This window comes from Oenanthe melanoleuca, unplaced genomic scaffold (genome assembly GCF_029582105.1).
Source record: "Oenanthe melanoleuca isolate GR-GAL-2019-014 unplaced genomic scaffold, OMel1.0 S327, whole genome shotgun sequence".
NCBI classification, from domain to species: domain Eukaryota; kingdom Metazoa; phylum Chordata; class Aves; order Passeriformes; family Muscicapidae; genus Oenanthe; species Oenanthe melanoleuca.
The window spans coordinates 1-24966 of record NW_026612976.1 but is presented as its reverse complement, the minus strand read 5'-3'; the positions used below and the strand labels follow the sequence as shown (position 1 = coordinate 24966).

The following is a 24966-nucleotide window of genomic DNA, read 5'->3' as shown; positions in this document are numbered from 1 at the left end:
TCCTGCTGGAAATTCTAAAAAAGCAAAAAAAAAAAAAGGCAAAAAAAAAAAAAAAAAAAAGGCAAAAAAAAAAAGGCAAAAAAAAAAAAGGCAAAAAAAAAGGCAAAAAAAAAAAAAGGCAAAAAAAAAAAAAAAAAGGCAAAAAAAAAAAAAAAAGGCAAAAAAAAAAAAAAAAGGCAAAAAAAAAAAAAAAGGCAAAAAAAAAAAAAAAGGCAAAAAAAAAAAGGCAAAAAAAAAAAAAGGCAAAAAAAAAAGGCAAAAAAAAAAAGGCAAAAAAAAAAAGGCAAAAAAAAAAAGGCAAAAAACAAGGCAAAAAACAAGGCAAAAAACAAGGCAAAAAACAAGGCAAAAAACAAGGCAAAAAACAAGGCAAAAAACAAGGCAAAAAACAAGGCAAGAAAAAAGGCAAGAAAAAAAGGAAAAAAAAAAGGCAAAAAAAAAAGGCAAAAAAAAAAAAGGCAAAAAAAAAAGGCAAAAAAAAAAAAGGCAAAAAAAAAAAAGGCAAAAAAAAAAAAGGCAAAAAAAAAAAGGCAAAAAAAAAAAGGCAAAAAAAAAAAGGCAAAAAAAAAAAGGCAAAAAAAAAAAGGCAAAAAAAAAAAGGCAAAAAAAAAAGGCAAAAAAAATGGTCAAAGAAGTAAAAAAAAAATCGCAATAAATTGGTGAAAAAACCTCCAAAAATCGCAATAAAAATGGTGAATAAACCTCCAAAAATCGCAATAAAAATGGTGGAAAAAATCTCCAAAAATCGCAATAAAAAGGGTGAAAAAACCTCCAAAAATCGCAATAAATTGGTGAATAAACCTCCAAAAATCGCAATAAAAATGGTGAAAAAACCTCCAAAAATCGCAATAAAAAGGGTGAAAAAACCTCCAAAAATCGCAATAAAAATGGTGAAAAAACCTCCAAAAATCGCAATAAAAATGGTGAAAAAATCTCCAAAAATCGCAATTAAAAAAAAAAAAAAAAAAAAAAAAAAAGTAAGTGACACCCAGGTCTTTAACACTCAACCATCGCTGGGATTTCCACTTTAAATTTTTTATGAATTTGATTCTCCTCTCCAAGCCCAGCCTTGAGCAGATCCTGGAGCCCTGGAGTGACTCCTCAGCTCCAAAACACCCCAAAAACTTTTCCAAAAATCCAATTAGCAGCTCCAAGCACTAATTAGAGCTCAGGCAAGTGACACCCAAGGTCCTTAACATCCAACCATTGCTGGGGTTTCCACTTTAAAATGTTCACAAAGTTGATTTTCCTCTCCAAGCCCAGCCTTGAGCAGATCCTGGAGCCCTGGGGTGACCCCTCAGCTCCCCAAACTTTTCCAAAAACCCAATTAGCAGCTCCAAGCACTAATTAGAGCTCAGGTAAATGACACCCAAAGCCTTTAACACTCAACCATCGCTGGGATTTTCACTTTAAAATGTTTATGAAGTTGATTCCCCTCTCTAAACCCAACCTGGAACAAATCCTGGAGCCCTGGGGTGACCCCTCAGCTCCCCAAAAAATCAGCTAAAAACCCAATTAGCAGCTCCAAGCACTAATTAGAGCTCAGGTTAAGTGACCCCCAAGCCTTTAACACCCAACCATCACACCCAGTTGCTGGTTCTTGCTGGGATTTACACTTTAAAATGATCACAAAATTGATTTTCCTCCCCAAGCAGAACCTGGAACAAATCCTGGAGCCCTGGGGTGACCCCTCAGCTCCCCAAAAAATCAGCTAAAAACCCAATTAGCAGCTCTAAATACTAATTAGAATTGACACCCAGGTCTTTAACACTCAACCATCGCTGGGATTTCCACTTTAAATTTTTTATGAATTTGATTCTCCTCTCCAAGGATGGCCTGAAGCAGATCCTGGAGCCCTGGGGTGACCCCTCAACTCCCCAAAAACTCAGCTAAAAACCCAATTAGCAGCTCCAAGCACTAATTAGAGCTCAGGCAAGTGACACCCAAACCTTTAATTTCCCCTTTCAATCGCTCCCAGAGCCGATTCTCCTCCCCAGCCCCGCCGGGATCCCCCTTCCCCAGCCCAGAGTCACCTCCCGGTGCCACTCCCGGTGCACAAACTCTGCCGGGCTCCGGGCAGTGACTCAGCCCTGCCAAGGACAATTCTCCTCCTCCCAGTCGCCCTGAGCGATGCATTTGTTCCTCCTCCCTGCTCTCAGCAGCTCCTGCAGCCCCAGGGGTTTTGCTCCTCCAGCCCTTCCCACAGTGGTTTTCCCCTTTTTCCAGTTTTTGAGGTGTTGAAGGAAGGAGAAACCAGCTGAATCCTGAGGTTTTGGGGTTTTTGGAAGTCCTACACTGTTATGGGGGTTCAGGGTTCTTCCCACAAGAAGAGAGCAGCAGCAGATCCCTGTGATCTAAAAGAAAAATAAACCCAATCCCAGAACCAGGAACAGCAGATCCCTGTGATCTAAAAGAAAAATAAACCCAATCCCAGAACCAGGAACAGCAGCAGATCCCTGTGATCCAGCAAGGAAAGAACCCAAATCCCAAATTCAGGAACAGCAGCAGCAGATCCCTCTGATCCAACAGGGAAACAACCCCAATCTCAGATCTGGGAACAGCAGCAGATCCCTGTGATCCCAATCCCAGCTTCAGGAACAGCAGATCCCCTGATCCAGAAGGGAAACAACCCCAATTCCAAATCCAGGAACAGCAGCAGATCCCTCTAATACAGCAGAGGAATAACCCCAATCCCAAATCTCAGCAGGGAAACAACCCCAATCCCAGAACCAGGAACAGCAGATCCTTTTAATCCAGCAGGGAAACAACCCCAATCCCAAATCTGGGAGCAGCAGCAGATTCCCTGTGATCACAATCCCAGCTCCAGGAACAGCAGATCATTTTAATCCAGCAAGGAAGGAACCTCAACCCCAAAGCCAGGAAGAACAGAAGATCCCTGTGATCCCAATCCCAAATCCAGAACAGCAGCAGATCCCTGTGACTCAGCAGATCCCCCAATCCCAGCTCCAGGAACAGCAGCAGATCCCTGAGATCCAGCAGGAAAACAACCCCAATCCCAGATTTGGGAAAGGCAGCAGATGCCTCTGACAGAGCAGAGAAAGAACCTCAATCCCAGCTCCAGAAACAGCAGATCCCTTTAATCCAGCAGGGAAAAGACCCCAACCCCAAATCCAGGAACAGGAGATTCCCATGACCCAGCAAGGGAAGAACCCCAATCCCAAATCTGGGAATAGCAGCAGATCCCCTGATCCCAATCCCAGCTCCAGGAACAGCAGCAGATCCCCTGATCCCAACCCCAGCTCCAGGAACAGCAGCAGATCCCCTGATCCCAACCCCAGCTCCAGGAACAGCAGCAGATCCCTGTGATCCCAATCCCAGCTCCAGGAACAGCAGATCCCTGTGATCCCAATCCCAGCTCCAGGAACAGCAGATCCCTGTGATCCCAATCCCAGCTCCAGGAACAGCAGATCCCTGTGATCCCAATCCCAGCTCCAGGAACAGCAGCAGATCCCTGTGATCCCAATCCCAGCTCCAGGAACAGCAGATCCCCTGATCCCAATCCCAGCTCCAGGAACAGCAGCAGATCCCTGTGATCCCAATCCCAGCTCCAGGAACAGCAGCAGATCCCCTGATCCCAATCCCAGCTCCAGGAACAGCAGCAGATCCCTGTGATCCCAATCCCAGCTCCAGGAACAGCAGATCCCTGTGATCTCAATCCCAGCTCCAGGAACAGCAGCAGATCCCCGAGATCCAGCAGGGAAACAACCCCAATCCCAAATTCAGGAAGGGCAGCAGATGCCTCTGACAGAGCAGAGAAAGAACCTCAATCCCAGCCCCAGAAACAGCAGATCCCTTTAATCCAGCAGGGAAAAGACCCCAACCCCAAATCCAGGAACAGGAGATTCCCATGACCCAGCAAGGGAAGAACCCCAATCCCAAATCTGGGAATAGCAGCAGATCCCCTGATCCCAATCCCAGCTCCAGGAACAGCAGCAGATCCCTGAGATCCAATAGGGAATCAACTCCAATCCCAAATCTGGGAGCAGCAGCAGATCCCCCAATCCCAAATCCAAGAACATCAGATCCCCTGATGCCAACCCCAGCCCCAGGAACATCAGATCCCTGTCATCCCAATCCCAGCTCCAGGAACAGCAGATCCCCTGATCCCAATCCCAGCTCCAGGAACAGCAGATCCCTGTGATCCCAACCCCAGCTCCAGGAACAGCAGCAGATCCCTGTCATCCCAATCCCAGCTCCAGGAACAGCAGCAGATCCCCTGATCCCAATCCCAGCTCCAGGAACAGCAGATCCCCTGATCCCAATCCCAGCTCCAGAAACAGCAGATCCCTGTGATCCCAATCCCAGCTCCAGAAACAGCAGATCCCCTGATCCCAATCCCAGCTCCAGGAACAGCAGCAGATCCCCTGATCCCAATCCCAGCTCCAGGAACAGCAGCAGATCCCTGTGATCCCAACCCCAGCGCCAGGAACAGCAGCAGATCCCTGTGATCCCAATCCCAGCTCCAGGAACAGCAGCAGATCCCTGTGATCCCAATCCCAGCTCCAGGAACAGCAGCAGATCCCCTGATCCCAATCCCAGCTCCAGGAACAGCAGATCCCCTGATCCCAATCCCAGCTCCAGGAACAGCAGCAGATCCCTGTGATCCCAACCCCAGCTCCAGGAACAGCAGCAGATCCCTGTGATCCCAATCCCAGCTCCAGGAACAGCAGCAGATCCCCTGATCCCAACCCCAGCTCCAGGAACAGCAGATCCCCTGTGATCCCAATCCCAGCTCCAGGAACAGCAGATCCCCTGTGATCCCAATCCCAGCTCCAGGAACAGCAGCAGATCCCTGTGATCCCAACCCCAGCTCCAGGAACAGCAGCAGATCCCCTGATCCCAATCCCAGCTCCAGGAACAGCAGATCCCCTGATCCCTGCACCCCCAGCAGGCTCTGCTCCCATCCCAGCCCATTCCCAGCAGGAATTTCCCAGCAGTGCCATTCCCTGGCTGTCCCCAAGCAGGGATCTGGGATCCCCAGAACACTTTTCCCTTTGTGTCTCACAGATGGAATGAGGCTGCAGCAGGGCTGGGCTCAGGGGAGCAGGAGTTATTTCTGCTGCCAGGAGCGTCCTGCTCGCCCTGGAGAAGGAGGACAGGCTCCAAAAGCTGAGCATCAACGCCCTCAGCTTCCCAAATCACCTGGAGGTGATCCCACATCCCAGCAGGATTTCTGAGCGTGAACACCCGTTTTGGGAACTCTTCTGAGCAATAGAACCTCACTGGAAAAATCATGGATTTGTAGGAAAACAAATCTAAAACTTTCCAGGTAATCCAGGTGAGTGGGTCAGAGATAATCCATGCTGGAGTAATAAAAATGATTTGGATTTAGAATTATGGAATGGTTTGGGATGGAAGGGATCTTAAATCCCATCCACTGCCACCCCAGAGTGGGCAGGGATATTTTCCACCATCCCAGGTGCTCCAAGACTGGTCTGGGACATTTCCAGGGATGCAGGGGCAGCCACAGCTGCTCTGGATCCCAGCAGACAAAGCAAAAAATTCCACAGAAAACAAAAACTCCACACCTGGAGCACCAAAAAAAACCAACTCCACACCTGGAGCCACTAGGATCTGAGGACAGCAGCAGAGGGATGCCCTGGACTGGGGGAGAAGAACCCTGGGTGAGGCTCAGGGTGAGCCCAGCTCAGGGTAAGCTCAGCCCAGCTCAGGGTGAGCCCAGCCCAGCTCAGGGTGAGCCCAGCCCAGCTCAGGGTGTCACTTCCCCAGAGGAAACCCGTGGGGGCAGGGACAGCAATGTCCCCAAAGCCACTCAGGGCACGTCAGGCTGTCCTGCTCAGGCTGAAGCAGGGAGGCTTCCACAAAATTCCAAAGGGAAAATTCCACAAAATTCCACTAAACCCCAACAGGGCACCTCTCCACTAAACCCCAACAGGGCAGGGATTTTCCCAGTCTCACACACCCCAGGCTGTGGCTGTGCCCTCCCAGCACCACGGCCCCGCTGCCCTTCGGACTCTGCCCGGGACAGGCTGGGAAAAGCAGGGACAGGGGAATTCCAGGGGCTGGGAAAAGCAGGGACAGGGGAATTCCAGGGGCAGGGAAAAGCAGGGATAGGAGAATTCCAGGGGCTGGGAAAAGCAGGGACAGGAGAATTCCAGGGGCTGGGAAAAGCAGGGACAGGAACTCTGAGGGTCAGGAAAAGCAGGGACAGGAACATTCCAAGGACCAGGAAAAGCAGGGACAGGAACATTCCAAGGACCAGGAAAAGCAGGGACAGGGAGCTCCAGGGGTTGGGAAAAGCAGGGACAGGGGACTCCAAGAGTCAGGAAAAGCAGGGACAGGAACATTCCAAATGTTGGGAAAAGCAGGGACAGGGACATTCCAAGAGTTGGGAAAAGGACACATAGGGGAACTACAAAGGCTGGGAAAAACAGGGACAAAGGGACCCCAAGAGTTGGGAAAAGCAGGGATAGGGGCAAGGACCAGGAAAATCAGGGACAGAGGCACTCAGAGGGCTGGGACAATCAGGGACAGGAATATTCCAGGGACCAGGAAAAGCAGGGACAGGGAAACTCTGGGGGTCAGGAAAAGTGAGGACCAAAGGGTTGGGACAGGGGCAAGAACCGGGAAAAGCAGGGACGGGGACATTCCAAGGACCAGGAAAAGCAGGGACAGGAACAAGGACCAGGAAAAGCAGGGACAGGGGCATTCTGAGGATCAGGAAAAGGAGGGACAGGGGAACTCAAAGAGTTGGGACAAGCAGGGACAGGAACAGGAGCATTCCAAGGACCAGGAAAAGCAGGGACAGGGACAATCAGGGACAGGGACACTCCAAGGGTTGGGAAAAGCAGGGACAGGGACAAGGACCAGGAAAAGCAGGGACAGGGACAAGGACCAGGAAAAGCAGGGACAGGGCTACTCAAAGGATTGAGACAAGCAGGGACAGGAACATTCCAAGGATTGGTAAAAACAGGGACACTGCAAGGGTTGGGACAAGCAGGGACAGGGACATTCCAAGAACCAGGAAAAGCAGGGACAGGGACACTCCAAGGGTTGGGAAAAGCAGGGACAGGAACCAGGAAAAGCAGGGACAGGGGCACACCAAGGGCTGGGACAGGGGAACTCAAAGGGTTGGGACAAGCAGGGACAGGAACATTCCAAGAACCAGGAAAAGCAGGGACAGGGGAACTCAGAGGGTTGGGACAAGCAGGGACAGGAACAGGAGCATTCCAAGGACCAGGGAAAGCAGGGACAGGGACAATCAGGGACAGGGACACTCCAAGGGCTGCGACAATCGGGGATAAGATCATTCCAGGGGTTGGGACAGACAGGGATAAGATCACTCCAAAGGGCTGCCCGGGAATGTTTCAGCTCCCCGGGAAAAGCGGAGCCGGAGGCGCCCAGGGCGGGGTGAGCACCAGGGCCGGCCCTGCCCCGGGTTTTAGGAAGAGGAAGTGAGAGAAGAGCCCGAGGAGGACAAGATGGTGACGGCAGGTTCCTGCTTCCCACGGCCGGGATTCACCCTGCTCGGGGGCTCGGGAACCCGGGCTCAGCCCTGCCTGCCCGGCATCCCCAAATCCCGGGATCCCCCTTCCCTCCCGGCCAGCTCCAATCCCAGCACTCCCCATATCCATAATCCTAAACCTTTCCCTTCCAAATATCCACAAACCCAAACTCCTTCTCCTTCCAAATATCCAGAATCCCAAACTCCTTTCCCTTCCAAATATCCATAATCCCAAACTCCTTCCCTTCCAAATATCCAGAATCCCAAACTCCTTCCCTTCCAAATATCCACAAACCCAAACTCCTTCCCCTTCCAAATATCCACAATCCCAAACTCCTTCCTTTCCAAATATCCACAATCCCAAACTCCTTCCTTTCCAAATATCCACAATCCCAAACTCCTTCCTTTCCAAATATCCACAATCCCAAACTCCTTCCCCTTCCAAGTATCCACAAACCCTTTCCCCTTCCAGATATCCCCCATCCCAACACTCTCCTTCCTTTCCAAACATTCACAATCCTAAACCCTTTCCCTTTCCAAATATCCATAATCCCAAACTCCTTCTTTTCCAGATATCCACAAAACCCAAACTCCTTTTCCCTTTCCAAATATCCACAGTCCCAAACCCTTCCTTTCCAAATATCCCCAAACCCATTCTCCTTCCAAATATCCACAATCCCAAACACTTTTCCCTTCCAAGTATCCACAGCCCCAGCACTCCTTTTCCCTTCCAAATATCCCAAAACCCTTCCAAATATCCACAATCCCAAGCCCTTTTCCCTTCAAATATCCACAAACCCCTTCTCCTTCCAAATATCCACAAACCCCAAACCCTTTTCCCTTTCAAATATCTACAAACCCTTTCCCTTCCAAATATCCACAATCCCAAATCCTTTTCCCTTTCAAATATCTACAAACCCCTTTTCCCTTCCAAATATCCAAAATCCCAAACCCTTCCCTCTCTTTTATCCCAATCCCCCCTTCCCTTCCAGTTATCCCTCAACCCCCCAGCGGCTCCTGGAGGTTTTAGGGCACGGAGCTACTCACTTCCCCCAAAATCCCAGAGCTCAGGGGTGAGAGTTCAGCTCCCAGCCATTCCCAGCCTCAGGAAGAAGCATCATCCCTTAAAAATGCGAGCAGCAGGGTCTGCTGGAGCTCAGGAATGCCGCCGGAGAGCGGGGCGTTCTTCCCAGTTACTTTTTTTAGTCCCTAAACTGGTTGTCCCAGAAGCCTGGGAGAGGAGGGGGAGGAGAGGAAAGTGAATCCCATGGGAAGAGCAGCGGGAATGGAGAGGCAGCATCACCCTCCCCACCTCCAGCTCCCACCAGAGATTTGGTTTGGAGGGGAAAATACTTTCCCCCTCCCAAAAAAATAAAAATACTCCGGGTTAAGGGAGGAACGTAAGGATGGGGTTTTGGAACAGAGAAGTATCAATTGGGATGGAAAATTTGAAAAAAAAAAAAATAAAATGAAAAGAAAAGGGGAAAAAAAAAAGGGGAAAAAGCTCGATAATGGAAACCAGATGAGGTTGCCGGCTCCAGGGAAGCGTTAACTGTTGCTTTCCTTGGGCCTCCACACGGATGTGCTGCCTTTGAATCGGCGGTATTCAAATAAATAAAAATATTTGCTGTGGAAGGAAGAGGTGGGGATGCTGCCGGGGTAAAAAATCTCCATCGCTGTCCCCTCCCTGGGGCTCCGTGCGGGACCCTCGGGACCCCCAGGGTACGGGGGGGCAGCGTGGAAATCCCCCCGGGAAAAGGGGGTGGGGGGCACCCAGATTTCTTGGGGGTCACACCACGAGGGGATTCAGCGTGGAAACACCCGCGGGAAAAGCGGGGTGTGGAGTGGGAAACGTGGAAATAACCCCGGGAATAGGATGGAGGGGGGAGGGAAAGCCATAAGGAAGTGCCAAAGGGGGGGCTGGAATCGTGGCGGAGACCCCCAAAATACAGAGATTGAGTGGAAAATTGGGGTGAGGAGTGAAACCATTCAATCCAGAGATAATCCTGTGGGGAAAAAAAAATAAAAAATCCCAAATCCTTATCCCGCTCCCCACGTGCGACCCTCCGGGACTCACCTTGTCCAGGCAGTTCACCTTCTCCGTGGGGTACACGATCTTCCCGCAGCGAGCACAGTTGGGGTTCATGGCCCAAAATTCGAGTGGAAAAGGAGGAAAAAAAAAAATATAAAAAAATAAAAAAAAAAATCACTAGCACCCTCTCCTCCTCCGCCGCCTTCTTCTTCCACTGAGCCGCCGCCCGCGATGTCGCGACTTTAAATAGTCGGGAAGGGGAGGGAGGGGGGGAGGAAGGAAAGTGGGAGGGGCGCGCACCCACGCGTGCGCGCGCAAGTAAGGCGCGGGGTGCGCACCTCTGGGGGGCGCAGCGCCGAGCTGGAACAACCCTAAAAAAAAAAAAAAGGCTAAAATCATTATAAAAACATTAAAAAAAAAAAATCGACGTGGCGGGCGCGGCGGGATTCGAACCGGTGACCTTTGGATTGGTGGAAGGTCTAGAGCGGATTCCTGGCGGAAGTGCGCGCCGGGCGGGGGTATAGCTCAGTGGTAGAGCATTTGACTGCAGATCAAGAGGTCCCTGGTTCAAATCCGGGTGCCCCCTCAATTAGTCTTTTTTTAATTATTTTGCACATTTTTAGTTTTTTTTTTGTCGGTATTTCCGGTGGGGGGGGCGGGTAAGGCGGGAAACTCGCATTTATGCGCCCGTTCCACAGACAGGCCAAGGATTGCGCAGCCGTGGAGTGAGGGCTAAAGCGACTCCATCCGAAACTATTTTTCCGTGGGGGTATAGCTCAGTGGCAGAGCATTTGACTGCAGATCAAGAGGTCCCCGGTTCAAATCCGGGTGCCCCCTTGTTTTAGTTTTTTTTTTATTTTTCATTTCTTACCCGAACTTTTTTCACCTGTATTATCCCTGGTTGCTCTTTCCATCCCCGCCGCTCCTCTCCCGGTGCTCCCAGTGCTCCCGGTGCTCCCGGTGCTCCCGGTACGGCTGAGGGCACCGCCTTTCCCGCCGCCGCTAGGGGGCGCCGCGCGCGGCGAGGCGGAGCGGAAGCGTCGCGTGACATCCGCCGCCTCTTCCGGCGCCAAGATGTCGAAGCGAGGTGAGGCGGGCGCCGCTCTCCGCCGCCATCCGGCTCCATCCGCCGCCATCCGGTGTCCCCGTGGCCGCCCCGGCGCAGCGGGGACCCGGGGAGAGGCGCCTGAGCCCGGGCGGGAGCGGATGTCGCGGGTGATGTCGCCATCAGGCCCGGGGCCGGCTCCGCGCTGGCCGCGGCCGCGTCGTGAGGCGGCACCGGGGCCTTAACGCTCTTCTCGACCCGCAGGACGCGGAGGTTCGTCCGGGGCCAAGTTCCGCATCTCCCTGGGTCTCCCGGTGGGGGCTGTGATCAACTGCGCCGATAACACGGGTGAGTGCGGGGCTGGGAGCGCGGGGACGGCGGGAGGAGAACCGGGAAAAACGGGGGAAAGAGCCCCTCAGAACCGCGGGGGAACCGGGAACTGAGGAACCGGGGGAAAGAGTCCCTCAGAACCGCGGGAGTACCGGGAACTGAGGAACCGGGGGAAAGAGTCCCTCAGAACGGCGGGGGCAGCGGGAGGAGAACCGGGAAAAACGGGGGAAAGAGCCCCTCAGAACCGCGGGAGTACCGGGAACTGGGGAACCGGGGAAGAGTCCCTCAGAACCGCGGGGGCAGCGGGAGGAGAACCGGGAACTGGGGAAACGGGAACCGGGGGTAACGGGCCCTCAGAACCGCGGGAGTACCAGGAACTGAGGAACGGGGGGAAAGAGTCCCTCAGAACCGCGGGGGAACCGGGAACCGGAGGGAAGAGCCCCTTAGAACCGCGGGGGCACCGGCAGAGGAGCCGGGGGAAACGGGCCCTCAGAACCGCGGGGGAACCGGGAACCGGGGGAAGGAGCCCCTCAGAACGGCGGGGGAAGCGGGAGGAGAACCAGGAACCGGGAAAAATGGGAACCGGGGGAAACGGGCCCTCAGAACCGCGGGGGGAACCGGGAATTGGGGAACCGGGGGAGAGTCCCTCAGAACCGCGGGGGCAGCGGGAGGAGAACCGGGAACCGGGGGAAACGGGCCCTCAGAACCGCGGGGGCAGCGGGAGGGACGCCCCGGGAACGCCCCGGGAGTTCAATGAATTCCCAAACCTCAGCGTCCCTCTGGTGGCAGCGCTCTTGGGTGTCCCCGCAGCGGGTCGCGGGAAGCTGTGCCCGGTTATCCCGGGATAAGGGCGGTGCTGCCATTCCCGGTTTTCCCGGGATGAGGGTGATGCCGCTTCTGGTTATCCCGGGATAAGGGCGGCACTGCTCCCCGGTTATCCCGGGTTAGCGGCGATGCCGTTCCCGGTTATCCCGGGCTAGCAGCGATGCCGCTCCCGGTTATCCCGGGTTAACAGTGATGCCGTTCCCGGTTATCCCGGGCTAAGGGCGATGCCGTTCCCGGTTATCCCGGGCTAAGGGCGATGCCGTTCCCGGTTATCCCGGGCTAAGGGCGATGCCGTTCCCGGTTATCCCGGGATAAGGGCGATGCCGTTCCCGGTTATCCCGGGATAAGGGCGATGCCGTTCCCGGTTATCCCGGGCTAGCAGTGATGCCGTTCCCGGTTATACCGGGATAAGGGCGATGCCGTTCCCGGTTATCCCGGGTTAACGGCGATGCCGTTCCCGGTTTCCTCGGGCTAGCGGCGATGCCGTTCCCGGTTATCCCGGGATAAGGGCGATGCCGTTCCCGGTTATCCCGGGCTAGCGGCGATGCCGTTCCCGGTTACCCCCGGCTAACAGCGATGCCGCTCCCGGTTATCCCGTGTTAACGGTGATGCCGTTCCCGGTTATCCCGGGCTAACAGCGCCGCTCCCGCAGGAGCCAAGAATCTCTACATCATCTCGGTGAAGGGCATCAAGGGCCGGCTGAACCGGCTGCCGGCGGCCGGCGTGGGCGACATGGTGATGGCCACGGTGAAGAAGGGCAAGCCGGAGCTGAGGAAGAAGGGTGGGTGCCACTGTCCTGTCCTGGAGTGTCCCCTCAGTGTCACCTCAGTGTCCCCTCAGTGTCACCTCCCCCTTCTCTAAAGCACTCGTTGGGTCTGGCAGTGGCTCAGGGAGTTGTCGTGGAAGGGCAGAGCAAAGGCGCCGCTTTTGGGTGAAGTGGCAGCTGCTGGTGCTGTTGATTTCAATCAGTGGTGGGACATCTTTGGGATTGGGAATCAGCAGAAAAAAAACATTCAGTCCTATCTGTGGATCCTGCTCCAGCCTGGCCTTGGATACTTCCAGGGATCCAGGAATTCCAGCCTGTGCCAGGGAAGAATTCCTTCCCCAAATCCCCTCCTGAATCCATTTCTCCACCTGTAAAAGAGGAGTGATATCACATAAATCTGTAAAACTTAAAACTATGGAATCACAGAATATTTTGGGTGGGAAGGGACCTTAAATCCCATCCCTGCCATGGGTTTGCCCCTGCTCCAGAGGGGTTTTTTCTAAATATTATTTATGAATGAATAATTTATTTCAAAATAAAGGTGAAGAAGCTGGAGAACACTGAATTCTCCAAATGTAGATGCAGCTCCAAGTGTTACATGATCAATTTTAAGGGGACTATTAACACAAAATGTAACCTTTCAGTAAAACACCACAAATTTGAGGTGCAAAACAAAAACCACCAGGAATCTGTGCCTCGGGTTTGATTGCTGTGGGATCTGTCTGGGCTGTTTGTTCATCCTGAGGGCTGTGACCCTTTTTCCTGAGGCCTGTGACCCTTTTTCCTCCCAGTGCACCCAGCAGTGGTGATCAGGCAGCGGAAATCCTACAGGAGAAAAGATGGAGTGTTCCTGTACTTCGAGGACAACGCTGGAGTGATTGTGAATAACAAAGGGGAAATGAAAGGTGAGCCAAGGGCTTGGCACTGCCACAGGGCTGGAGGGGAAAAAGGACTCAAGATTCCCCTCAGAGAGTGAGATTTGGGGTGGGAAATGCTGCCCTGAACCACCTGTGAGCTCTAAATCACAATGATTTGGTTAGAAGGGAGATCAAAGCTCATCCTGGGGATGTCTTCCACTATCCCAGCCTGGCTTTGGACACTTCAGGGATGCAGCCACAGCTGCTCTGGGAATTCCATCCCAGCCTCTCAGCCCTGGGTGTGTTCCCTGTTTTCCAGGCTCAGCCATCACCGGCCCCGTGGCCAAGGAATGTGCAGATCTGTGGCCCAGGATCGCCTCCAACGCCGGCAGCATCGCCTGAGCCCCTCCTCCTCCTGCCCCTGTCCCCTCAGGGACACCAAATAAAACTCCTCCTACCAACTCAGTGGTGTTTTTCTTGCCAAACAGGAGCAGGATTGTGCTGGGAAGGAATTCTGTGTTTTTATGGAGCTCCAAAATGGGGTTGGGGGATTGAACAGTTCTGATTTTCAGGTAGAAGAATCACTGGAACAGCTTAAATTTAGTGACCCTGAATGGCTGCCTTGAGTGAGGGGTCTGTGGCAGTTCTGCCTTTGTGCAGGAGCTCCTAGAGTTGAAGAATTCTCAGCTTTTTCCAGAATGGGCAATTTTGATTGTTGAGAGTGAAACAGTGTCTGAGGCTGAGCTGCCCTGGGAGCTGCAGGGTTCCTGGAATGTCCCTTGCCTGGGGACATGGGGACAGTGGCTGGAGCTGGAGCCAATTGCTCCTGAGCTGAGCTTAGGCTGAGCTCAGGATCAGCCTAACCTGCAGGAGCAGAGTGGGAAGGGACAGCCAGGGAAAAGCTTGGGCTGTTTGTGTGAATGGTTTGGGTGGGAGCTGTGGTTTCCTGCCCCACAGGATGAGGGGGGACTCATCCCTGGCCCCACAGTGACAGTGGGGTGGGTTTGGGGTGCTGAAGGGCTGCCCTGACCCCAAATCATGGGGCAGGAAAAGGGGGAACCCCAGCACTGCAATTCCTGCCTGCAGCTGGGGCTGAGCTGTTCTGCTGCACCTCTGGAGAGTCCTGCTGGTTCCTGTGCCATTCCTGCTGGTTTTTCTGTGCCATTCCTGCTGGTTCTTCTGTGCCATTCCTGAAGGTTTTTCTGTGCCATTCCTGCTGGTTTTTCTGTGCCATTCCTGCTGGTTTTTCTGTGCCATTCCTGCTGGTTTTTCTGTGCCATTCCCAATGTTCTGGTGCCAAGGCCACAGCAGGGAAGGCAGTGACACCTCTGGGATTCAGCAGTGCCACCCCAGGGAATTCTGCACAAACCCCCAGCCCTGCTTTGGGAGAGGATTTTTAACCCCTCTGACCATTCCCAATGGATTTTGGGATATTTTGGGATATTTCTGGATATCCCAGAGCTGGGTGCAGGCAGCAGGAGGAAACCTGGCTGAGGATTTGCACATCCTGGGGGTCACTCCCTGTGTTCTCCACGGGGTTTTGGAGCAGGAGATCACCCGTGGGTCACACCCTGGAGCTCCTGGAAGGGCTCTGGGTGTGATCCCAACATTCCAAACCTGCACTGGAGGGGATTTTTGTCATTCCAAGCAGGGACCATCATTCCAAAAATGCTTCATGTAAGGAACCACCCCAATACAGCTGCTCTCGTGGCTCAGTTTTAACATTCCTGCTTTTCTCCACAGATTCAGAGTTGGATTAAACACTTTTTTCTGGGGTTTTTGGTGTTGCAGAAGCTGTGGCAGTAATTCCTGAGCCAGGCTGGGCACACCCTGAGACCAAACAGAGGCGCAGCCCGGAGCCTGCGGTGACATTTTGAAGTCAGTGCTGGAAATGTTCCTGTCCTTTGCCCACATTTGGGATTTTTTTTAAGAGAGAATCAGGTGGGAATTGAGAACCTGCCTCACCAGGAGTGGGGTGAGAGCCCTGCCGTGGGGCTGGGATGTGACAGCCAGCCCTGGAATGTGACAGAGCCACGGCAGAGCCTCACCTGGCCACAAGCAGCCTCACCTGCCAGCTGGGGGTATAGCTCAGGGGCAGAGCATTTGACTGCAGATCAAGAGGTCCCCGGTTCAAATCCGGGTGCCCCCTCTCTTTTTTCCCATCTTTTTATCCCCAAAATGTGGTTGGGAGCCCGGAATTCCCAAATTTCCCCCCCTGAGCTGGGTGTAGCCCCGTGCTGTGCTTGCTGGCCAGAGGGGAGGCAGATGAGTCCCAGCAGGGGCTGGTGGGGAGGAAAGGATGAGGGTTTTGGGAGGATCAGGATTTTGGGAGAATTTAGATTTTGTCCTGGGATTAATTAGCAGAGTTTTGCTGGGATGTTAATGAGCAGGGAGATTGATGGAATGCAGGGGGTTTTGCTCAGTGGGAGAGAATTTGACTGCCCTGGTTCAACTCCACGTGCCCTTTTCTCCTCCTTTCCCTCTTCCTCCAACGTTCCTTCAGCCCAAATCCTGCAGGGGAAGGTTGGGATGGGAGGGATGTGGGAGTTGAGCTGGGCAGGGAATGTGGAGTGGGAGCACCAAGGCCCTGCAGAAGTGAGGAACCACTCCCAGGGAAATCTGGGTCTGCCTGAGCCTCCCTCTGGGCTTAAATCTGTGGGGAGAAATTCTCTGGAATGGGGAAAACTGAACCTGGAATGGGGAAAACTGAACCTGGAATGGGGAAAACTGAACCTGGATCCAGGCAGGAATCTGGAATGGGAAAAACTGGGACTGGAACTGGGCAGGAATCTGGAATGGGAAAAACTGGGACTGGATGTGGGCAGGAATCTGGAATGGAGAAAAGGGAATGTGGATCCAGGCTGGAATCTGGAGTGGGAGAAAACCAGGACTGGATAAAGGTGGGATTCAGAATAGGGGAAAACCAGGACTGGATCTGGGCTGGAATCTGGAATGGGGAAAAGTGGGACTGGGCTGAAAGCTGGAATGGGGGAAAACCAGGACTGGATCCAGGCTGGAATCTGGAATGGGGAAAACCAGGCCTGGATCCAGGCTGGAATCTGGAATGGGGGAAAACCAGGACTGGATCCAGGCTGGAAGGTGGAATCGGAAAAACTGAACCTGGATCCAGGCTGGAATCTGGAGTGGGGAAAACCAGGACTGGATAAAGGTGGGATTCAGAATGGGGGAAAACCAGGACTGGATCCGGGCTGGAATCTGGAATGGGGAAAACTGGGACTGGGCTGAAAGCTGGAATGGGGGAAAACCAGGACTGGATCTCGGCTGGAATGTGGAAAACCAGGACTGGATAAAGGTGGGATTCAGAATAGGGGAAAACCAGGACTGGATCAGGGCTGGAATCTGGAATGAAGCAAACCCCCAAAACCCAGCCTGGATCAGGGTGGGATATGGAATGGAGGAAAACCTGGATGGGATCATGGACAGGATATGGAATGGAGGAAAAACCCGGACAGGATAACAGCCAGGCTATGGAATGGAGGAAGGATCTGGATGGGATCCGGGTTGGGATACGGAATGGAGGAAAAACCTGGACAGGATAACAGCCAGGATAGGGAATGGAGGAAGACCTGGACTGGATCAGAGCGGGATATGGAATGGAGGAAAAACCTGGGGTGTATCTCCGTGGGGTATGGAATGTAGAAAAACCTGGACTGGATTGGAGCCGATATATGGAATGGGGAAAACCTGGACTGGATCACAGCTGGAATATGGATGTGGGAGAAAACCTGGACTGGATTGCAGCTGATATATGGAATGGGGAAAACCCGGACTGGATTACAGTCAGGAAATGGAATAGAGAAACACCTGGACAGGATTTGGATGGGACAGGGAATGGAAGAAAACCCGGACTGGATTGCAGCTAATATAGAATGAAGGAAAGCTGGATTGGATCAGGGTGGGATATGGCAGGGAGGAAAACCTGGACTGGATAATACCCAGCATATAGAATGGGAGGAAACCTGAACTGGATCCAGCCAGGACTGGGATGGGGAATACCCCAGGCTGGGAAATGGAATGAAAGGAATCCCATTTGCTGTCTTTCATCCCACTGAACCCCCTGCACCTTCAACAGGAACACTGGGGTGCACAGGAGCTGCTGAGGAAAGGGATCCAACCCAGAGAGAAACACTCATCACTCTCCCAAGGAATGATTGAAGTTTCCAGGGGCAGGAGCTGCCCGGGGGTATAGCTCAGTGGCAGAGCATTTGACTGCAGATCAAGAGGTCCCTGGTTCAACTCCAGGTGCCCCCTCTCTTTTTTTCCTCCCACTTTCCTTTTGCCAAAAATTTGCCACAGGAAAAATCCCTGGAGAGCTCTGAGCTTGTGCTGTGTGTGGGGTGCTGGTTCTGAGCTGCAGCAGCCAAGGAACAGACTGGAAAAATTTTGGGGTTGTGCTCTCAGCCCTGACTGTCAGTGTGTGCTTTTCTATCCTTAATTCTCTGTAATCATCACCAGAATTCCTCATTTTTATCATCATTTATCACCTTGAACTCCCTGTAGCTTTATCAGGCACTCCCTGGCTGCACAGGAAAGGAATCCAATCCCTGGACACAAATATTTTCTTTTTCCCCATAAATATTTTTAGATTTCCCTGGTGCAGGTGTTCATCTCCAGGTTGAACTCTCACTTTTGCTGCTTCTCCCTGGGGATTTTGGGGTGTTTGATCACTGGGCAGCTCAGGGGAAATGTCAGAGAATCCACAGAGGTTCAGAACACTTGGGGTGCAGACTGGGAGGAACTGGGCCAAGCTGGGAGGGCTGGGACTCAGTGGCTGCTGCTGGAGCCAATTCCTCGGGGACAGAGAGCTCAGGGATTTGGGAAAAACATCCCTAAAATATTTTATTTTATCCTGGAGCTGCCAGGGGGTATAGCTCAGTGGCAGAGCATTTGACTGCAGATCAAGAGGTCCCTGATTCAACTCCAGGTGCCCCCTCTTTTTTTTTTCCTTCTTCCGCTTTCCTCTTGCCAAAATCCTTCCCAAAAAGAAACTGGAGAGCTCTGGTTGGATTTTGGGAGTTTGCTCTGAACCCTCAGTGCTGGTTGGGAGCTTCAGTTTCAAAGGATTTGGGCTCTGACTGGGGAAAGCTCAGGGTTTGTGTTATGTGAGAAACCATTCACTGCCTCTGTTTCCCTCTGCATTAGCTTTCCCCTAATTTTCATTTTTTTCCCAATTTTCTCCTCATTTTCATACCTCATTTGTGGTATTTTACACCTTCCACAGGCACACTGAGGTGCACAGGGAGCTGCCAATTAATGGAACCCAATCCATGGGCAGAAAAACACATCACTGTGCAAATAAATATTTTTAAATTTCCCTGACTACCCAAGGGGGGTATAGCTCAGTGGCAGAGCATTTGACTGCAGATCAAGAGGTCCCTGGTTCAACTCCAGGTGCCCCCTCTCTTTTTTTCCTCCTTCCACTTTCCTTTTGCCCAAATTTTGCCACAGGAAAAATCCCTGGAGAGCTCTGAGCTTGTGCTGTGTGTGGGGTGCTGGTTCTGAGCTGCAGCAGCCAAGGAAGAGAGTGGAAAAATTTTGGGGTTGTGCTCTCAGCCGTGACTGTCAGTGTGTGCTTTTGTGTCCTTAAATCTCTGTAGCCATCACCAAAATTTCACATTTTTATTATAATTTATCACCTTGAACTCCCTGTACCCTTATCTGGGCTGCACAGGGAGCTGTTGAAGGAAGGAATCCAATCCCTGGACACAATTTATTTTATTTTTTTTTCTTTCCCAATAGAAGTTTTTTAATTTCCCAGGTGCAGGAGCTGTCCCAGGGGGTATAGCTCAGTGGCAGAGCATTTGACTGCAGATCAAGAGGTCCCTGGTTCAACTCCAGGTGCCCCCTCTTTTCTCTCTTTTTCTCCTCTTCTTTTTGCCCAAATCTTTCATGGGAAGGTCCTGTGGGATGGGGGAGGTTGTGCTGGGCAGGAATGTGAGGTGGAAGCACCTGGAGAAGTGCAGGGTTCTGCACTGGGTAGGAACCACAGATTCTGTGTTCCTTCCTCTGCTTTTAATCCTCTGTAGCCACCACTTACCAGAATTTCTCATAATTCCAATAATTTCTCACATTTAACTCCCTGCACAGCTTCCCTTCAAGTGAAGGATCCCACAGAGAGAAAAACCTGAGTCTCTAAAAATAAATATAAATTTGCCAGGGGGTATAGCTCAGTGGTAGAGCATTTGACTGCAGATCAAGAGGTCCCTGGTTCAACTCCAGGTGCCCCCTTTTTTTATACCCCCAGTGTCTGTGCCTGCACAGCAGCAGGGCTGGGAATTCCAGGAATTAAAACTGAGCACAAATCCTTCAGAAATAAAATCTCTAGGGCAGGGACAAAGCCCAGACACAACATTTCCTCCTCTGCAGGTTTGGCTGGGACATTTGCCTGCAGTGGGAATAAAACCTGAGCTGGGATTCAGGGATTTTATTGCTCTTTTCTCTGAGCACTGGGCAGGGGGTATAGCTCAGTGGTAGAGCATTTGACTGCAGATCAAGAGGTCCCTGGTTCAACTCCAGGTGCCCCCTCTTTTCTCTCTTTTTTTCCTCTTTCCAGTTTCCTTTTGCCCAAATTTTGCCACAGGAAAAATCCCTGGAGAGCTCTGAGCTTGTGCTGTGTGTGGGGTGCTGGTTCTGAGCTGCAGCAGCCAAGGAAGAGAGTGGAAAAATTTTGGGGTTGTGCTCTCAGCCCTGACTGTCAGTGTGTGTTTTTATATCCTTAATTCTCTGTAATCATCACCAGGATTTCTCATTTTTACCATCATTTATCACCTTGAACTCCCTGTATCCTTATCTGGGCTGCACAGAGATGTGTCAAGGAAAGGAATCCAATCCCTGGAACACAAATATTTACTTTTTCCCAAGGAATGTTTTTATGTTTCCCAGGTGCAGGAGCTGTCCCAGGGGGTATAACTCAGTGGCAGAGCATTTGACTGCAGATCAAGAGGTCCCTGGTTCAACTTCAGGTGCCCCCTCTTTTGCTGCTTTTTCTCCCTTTTTTCTTCCACAAATCCCTCACACACAGCCCATAGAGAGCCTCTCTTACCCCTCTGAGGTCTTGGGAATCACTTGGTGATCTTTTGGCAAGCCTGATCTCTCACTTTGCCACATTCCCCTCTGCTCTCCTGAGCTCTGCACGGCCACACAAACTCAACAGCTGCAACTCGAGTTTTTCCTGCTGGAGTAATTACCCTTAATTTAAGCAGAGAATTCAGTATATAATGTGTTTCTAGGAGTCAGAGCAGCGCTGAGCTGTTCCCTCCAGGCCCTGACGCCCAAACCAGCCCGGCTGGGTGGCTGTGATGACTCAAAGTCATCCCTTGGGTAGCCCGGGGCTCGAACCCGTGACCTCCGGCCCCGCAGGCGGCGGCGCTGCCCCTGAGCCACGCCCCGGGCGCGGGGATGGGGCGGGGCGGGGGGCGCCGCGGCCGCGGTGGCGCGGGGGCAACGCGGCGGGCTGGGGAGCGCGAGGTCACGGGTTCGAGCCCGGCCTGGGGCGGCAGGGGAGAGCTGGGTCTGTCCCGGGATATCACAGGATTCAAACTGGGAAATTACTGCTGGTATCCCGGGAGATCACAGGATCCAAAGTGGGAAACCACTGGTCTTATCCCAGGAGATCACTGGGTGTATCCCAGGATATCACAGCTGCTATCCCAGGAGATCCCAGTCTCCAAACTGGGAGATCACTGGCGCTATCCCAGGAGATCACTGCTGTTATCCCGGGAGATCCCAGCTCTATCCTGAGAGGTTCCCAGCTCCGCCCCGCCCCAGCAGATCGCTCCTCAGCTGCCCCAGCCCGGGCGGTGCCGCTGCACTCGCCACTTTGGCACCAAAGCTCCGAGCCGGAGGCGCTGCCGGGATGGGCACAGCCCGCCGGACTCGTTCCGTGCCCCTGGGTGCTTTGGGAATTACTCACATCATCATCTCCAGGCGTTTCTTTGGGATTGCTGCAATCGGCCTCATTTGGAACAGGCTCAGATCTTGTCTTAATTCCCTGCAAGTGAACTTTGGGGTCCCTTCCCACCCAAACCACTCTGGATTCCATGAACCGAACGCAAACCCCCCCAGGCCCGGTGCTGAGGGTTCTTTCCCTCCCTCCTCCTCCCGCACCGTTCCCACTGCGCGCCGCCATCTTCCCCACCGCCTCACAGCGCGCCGGAAGTGACGCATGAGGGGAACTGACGCGCGGAAACACAGAGGCGGCGCGCTGATGACGTATTTCCTGTCCCGGTAGCGGCGGGGGACGCGTTCGATCGGCCGCCGCGATGGGGGGAGGAGATCTGGTGAGGGGAACCGGGGGAACTGAGAGGGGAATGGGGGAGACCTGGTGAGGGGAACCGAGGGAACTGTGAGGGGAATGGGGGAGACTGAGAAAGGGAATAGGGGAACCGGGGGAGCTGTGAGGGGAACTGGGGGGAACTGAGAGGGGAACTGGGGGAGAGAACTGGTGAGGGGAATGGGGGAATAGGGGCGGCGGTGAGAGGAACCGGAGGGAGACTTGGTGAGGGGAACTGAGGGTACTGAGAAGAGGAGTGGGGGAACCGGAGGAGCTGTGAGGGGAACTGAGGGGAACTAAGAGGGGAACCGGAGGAGAGACCTCGTGAGGGGATCCGGGATAGCTGGGAGGGGAATGGAGGAACAGGGGGAGACCTGGTGAGGGGAACAGCGGGGGCTGAGAGGGGAAACAGGGGGGCTGAGAAGGGCCGGAGGGGCTGAGAGGGGACTGAGGGGACCGGGAGGGGCTCCGAGGGTTCGGTGGTCTGGGGGTAACTGGGGGGTGAGAGGGGCGGGAGAGCCTGAGGGGTTGGGGCGGTGACGGGGAGGGAGAGGAACCGGGGGCTGAGGGGAGCCGGGAAGGGAGCGTGGTGCGGGCGGAGGGGGGACTGAGAGCGGGCAGGGGGAGCTGAAGGGGGCCGGGGGGGCTCTGAGGGGGCCCGGCGGTGCTGAGGGGCCGCGGGGCAGTGGGCAGGGACGTGCGGCTGCCCCGGGCCCTGAGGCGCTCCCGGAGCCGGGGGGGCCGCGGGTCCGGTCTGCAGGCCTGGCTGCCGGTGTTGGTGGGCTGGGCCCTGCCCCGGCTGCTCGGTGCCAGTCCCGGTGCTGATCCCGGTGCCGGTGCCAGTGCCAGTTCCAATGCTGGCGCTAATCCCGGTACAAATGCCAGCTCTGATCTCCGTGCCAATGCCAGTCCTAATGCCTGTGCTAATCCCAGTGCTGATCCTGGTTCTGATCCTGGTTCTGATCCCAGTGCCGATCCTGGTGCCAATCCCAATTCTAATCTCAGTTCTGATCCCAGTGCCAATCTCGATGCCAGTGCTGGTTCTGATCCCGGTGCCAATTCTTGTTCTAATCCCAGTACTAATCCCAGTGCCAGTGTTGGTTCTGATCCCAGTGTCAATTCTGGTGCCAATGCTGGTTCTGATCCCGGTGCTGCTCTTGGTTCTGATGCCAGTTCTGATCCTGGTGCCAGTGCCATTCTGATCACAGTGTCGCTCCTGGTGCCGATCCCAGTTCTGGTCCCGGTGCTGATCCTGGTGCCGATCCCAGTTCTGGTCCCGGTGTTGATCCTGGTCCCGATCCCAGTTCTGGTCCCGGTGCTGATCCTGGTGCCGATCTCGGTTCTGGTCCCGGTGTTGATCCTGGTGCTGATCCTGGTGCCGATCTCGGTTCTGGTCCCGGTGTTGATCCTGGTGCTGATCCTGGTGCCGATCCCGGTTCTGGTCCCGGTGCCGATCCCAGTTCTGATCCCGGTTCTGATCCCGGTTCCGATCCTGGTTCTGATCCCGGTGCCGATCACGGTTCCGATCCCGGTGCCGATCCCGGTTGTGATCCCGGCGCCGCTCCCGGTTCTGGTCCCGGTGCCGATCCCGGTTCTGGTCCCGGTTCTGATCCCAGCCCCGCTCTGTCTCTCAGAACCTGAAGAAGAGCTGGCACCCGCAGACGCTGCGCAATGTGGAGAAGGTGTGGAAGGCGGAGCAGAAGCACGAGGCCGAGAGGAGGAAGATCGAGGAGCTGCAGCGGGAGCTGCAGGAGGAGCGGGCGCGGGAGGAGATGCAGCGCTACGCCGAGGACATGGGCACCGTGCGGTGAGGGGTGCACGGGGACAGAACGGGGGTGGCACGGGGACAGAACTGGGGTGACATGGGGGCAGAATGGGGGCAGAATGGGGACAGAACAGGGGTGGCACAGGGACAGAATGGGGGTGGCACGGGGACAGAACGGGGGTGGCATGGGGACAGAACGGGGATGGAACGGGGGTGGCATGGGGACAGAACAGGGGACAGAACGGGGGTGGCATGGGGGCAGAATGGGGGACGGAACTGGGGTGGCATGGGGACGGAACTGGGGTGGCATGGGGACAGAACTGGGGTGGCATGGGGGCAGAACTGGGGACAGAACAGGGGTGGCATGGGGGCAGAACTGGGGTGGCATGGGGACAGAATGGGGGACAGAACAGGGGTGGCATGGGGACAGAACAGGGGTGGCATGGGGACAGAACTGGGGACAGAACAGGGGTGGCATGGGGGCAGAATGGGGGACAGAATAGGGGTGGCATGGGGACAGAACAGGGGTGGCATGGGGCAGAATGGGGACAGAACAGGGGTGGCATGGGGATGGCGTGGGGATGGCTCTGGGATTTCTATTCCATCCCCTCCCCTCCTTCCTAAAATTCCTTCCATCCATCCATCATCCATCCATCCATCCATCCATCCATCCATCCATCATCCATCCATCCATCCATTTCCAGAACAATACAACCCTCCCCATCCCTCTGATCCCATAACCCCAAACCTTCCAGGAATCACCAGGATAACTCCATGGGATTTGTTGGGGTTTTTTTTTGCCCAGAAATCATGAGGAGAAACTTGAGTGGATGTGCCAGGGCTCCAGGGCAGCCACAACTGCTTTGGGATTTCTATTCCATCCCCTTCCCTACTTCCCAAAATCCCATCCATCATCCATCCATCCATTTCCAGAACAATCCCAACCCTCCCCATCCCTCTGATCCCATAACCCCAAACCTTCCAGGAATCCCCAGGACAAGCCCAGAAATCCCCAGGACAACCCCCAGGATTAATTCTATTTTGTTTTTTTCCCCCAGGAAGCGTGAGGAGAAGCTGGAGTGGATGTACCAGGGCCCTGGGGGGATGGTGAACAGGGATGAGTACCTGCTGGGCCGCCCTGTGGACAAGTTCATCCTGGACAAGGTTGGGGACAAGGACCCTGCTGGCCCTGGGGACACGGGGCTCCTGCCTGGCTCCATCTTTGCCAGGGCTGGGGCCAGCTCCGTGCTGGACATGGCCACCAAAATCAGGGAGGATCCTCTCTTCATGATCAGGTGGGTGGCAGACACAGTGCTGAGTTATTCTTGCTGTTAGAAAATCAAATAAGTGTGGTGCGGTTTAATAGAGCAAATTAAAATGGAAAAAATTAAATAGAAATAGAAATGGGAATAAAATGAAATGGAAAAAATTTAATAGAAGTGAAAATGGAAAAATTAAATAGAAATGAAAATGGAAAAAATTTAATAGAAGTGAAAATGGAAAAATTAAATAGAAATGAAAACGGAAAAAATTTAATAGAAGTGAAAATGGAAAAATTAAATAGAAA

At 53.5% G+C, this 24966-nt stretch overlaps 2 protein-coding genes and 10 non-coding genes across 12 annotated transcripts; all 12 read left to right on the top strand.

The window, feature by feature from the left end:
* Positions 1-10032: 10032 nt before the first annotated feature.
* TRNAC-GCA (transfer RNA cysteine (anticodon GCA)) lies at positions 10033-10104 on the top strand. The gene has a single exon. It is a non-coding gene; the product is annotated as a tRNA-Cys (tRNA).
* A 179-nt stretch (positions 10105-10283) lies between these two features.
* On the top strand, positions 10284-10355 carry TRNAC-GCA (transfer RNA cysteine (anticodon GCA)). The gene has a single exon. It is a non-coding gene; the product is annotated as a tRNA-Cys (tRNA).
* Positions 10356-10511: 156 nt separating this feature from the next.
* Positions 10512-13802, top strand: RPL23 (ribosomal protein L23). Its single transcript, XM_056516169.1, has 5 exons — positions 10512-10605; positions 10828-10911; positions 12371-12499; positions 13276-13389; positions 13661-13802. The coding sequence occupies exons 1-5, from the start codon at positions 10593-10595 to the stop codon at positions 13741-13743; spliced, it is 423 nt and encodes a 140-aa protein (XP_056372144.1). The 5' UTR covers positions 10512-10592; the 3' UTR covers positions 13744-13802.
* Positions 13803-15418: 1616 nt separating this feature from the next.
* Positions 15419-15490, top strand: TRNAC-GCA (transfer RNA cysteine (anticodon GCA)). Its single transcript has one exon. It is a non-coding gene; the product is annotated as a tRNA-Cys (tRNA).
* Positions 15491-17541: 2051 nt separating this feature from the next.
* On the top strand, positions 17542-17613 carry TRNAC-GCA (transfer RNA cysteine (anticodon GCA)). Its single transcript has one exon. It is a non-coding gene; the product is annotated as a tRNA-Cys (tRNA).
* Positions 17614-18223: 610 nt separating this feature from the next.
* On the top strand, positions 18224-18295 carry TRNAC-GCA (transfer RNA cysteine (anticodon GCA)). Its single transcript has one exon. It is a non-coding gene; the product is annotated as a tRNA-Cys (tRNA).
* Positions 18296-18690: 395 nt separating this feature from the next.
* TRNAC-GCA (transfer RNA cysteine (anticodon GCA)) lies at positions 18691-18762 on the top strand. Its single transcript has one exon. It is a non-coding gene; the product is annotated as a tRNA-Cys (tRNA).
* Positions 18763-19137: 375 nt separating this feature from the next.
* TRNAC-GCA (transfer RNA cysteine (anticodon GCA)) lies at positions 19138-19209 on the top strand. Its single transcript has one exon. It is a non-coding gene; the product is annotated as a tRNA-Cys (tRNA).
* A 309-nt stretch (positions 19210-19518) lies between these two features.
* TRNAC-GCA (transfer RNA cysteine (anticodon GCA)) lies at positions 19519-19590 on the top strand. Its single transcript has one exon. It is a non-coding gene; the product is annotated as a tRNA-Cys (tRNA).
* Positions 19591-19815: 225 nt separating this feature from the next.
* TRNAC-GCA (transfer RNA cysteine (anticodon GCA)) lies at positions 19816-19887 on the top strand. The gene has a single exon. It is a non-coding gene; the product is annotated as a tRNA-Cys (tRNA).
* A 374-nt stretch (positions 19888-20261) lies between these two features.
* TRNAC-GCA (transfer RNA cysteine (anticodon GCA)) lies at positions 20262-20333 on the top strand. Its single transcript has one exon. It is a non-coding gene; the product is annotated as a tRNA-Cys (tRNA).
* A 1228-nt stretch (positions 20334-21561) lies between these two features.
* Positions 21562-24779, top strand: LOC130266889 (pre-mRNA-splicing factor CWC25 homolog). Its single transcript, XM_056516167.1, has 3 exons — positions 21562-21641; positions 23269-23441; positions 24458-24779. The coding sequence occupies exons 1-3, from the start codon at positions 21624-21626 to the stop codon at positions 24732-24734; spliced, it is 468 nt and encodes a 155-aa protein (XP_056372142.1). The 5' UTR covers positions 21562-21623; the 3' UTR covers positions 24735-24779.
* Positions 24780-24966: the final 187 nt, after the last annotated feature.

Coding starts and splice junctions, on each gene's coding strand:
- LOC130266889 (XM_056516167.1), top strand. Junction 23,442..24,457: donor GAGGACATGGGCACCGTGCG/GTGAGGGGTGCA, acceptor TTTTTCCCCCAG/GAAGCGTGAGGAGAAGCTGG.
- RPL23 (XM_056516169.1), top strand. Junction 10,912..12,370: donor CAACTGCGCCGATAACACGG/GTGAGTGCGGGG, acceptor CCGCTCCCGCAG/GAGCCAAGAATCTCTACATC. Junction 13,390..13,660: donor TAACAAAGGGGAAATGAAAG/GTGAGCCAAGGG, acceptor CCTGTTTTCCAG/GCTCAGCCATCACCGGCCCC.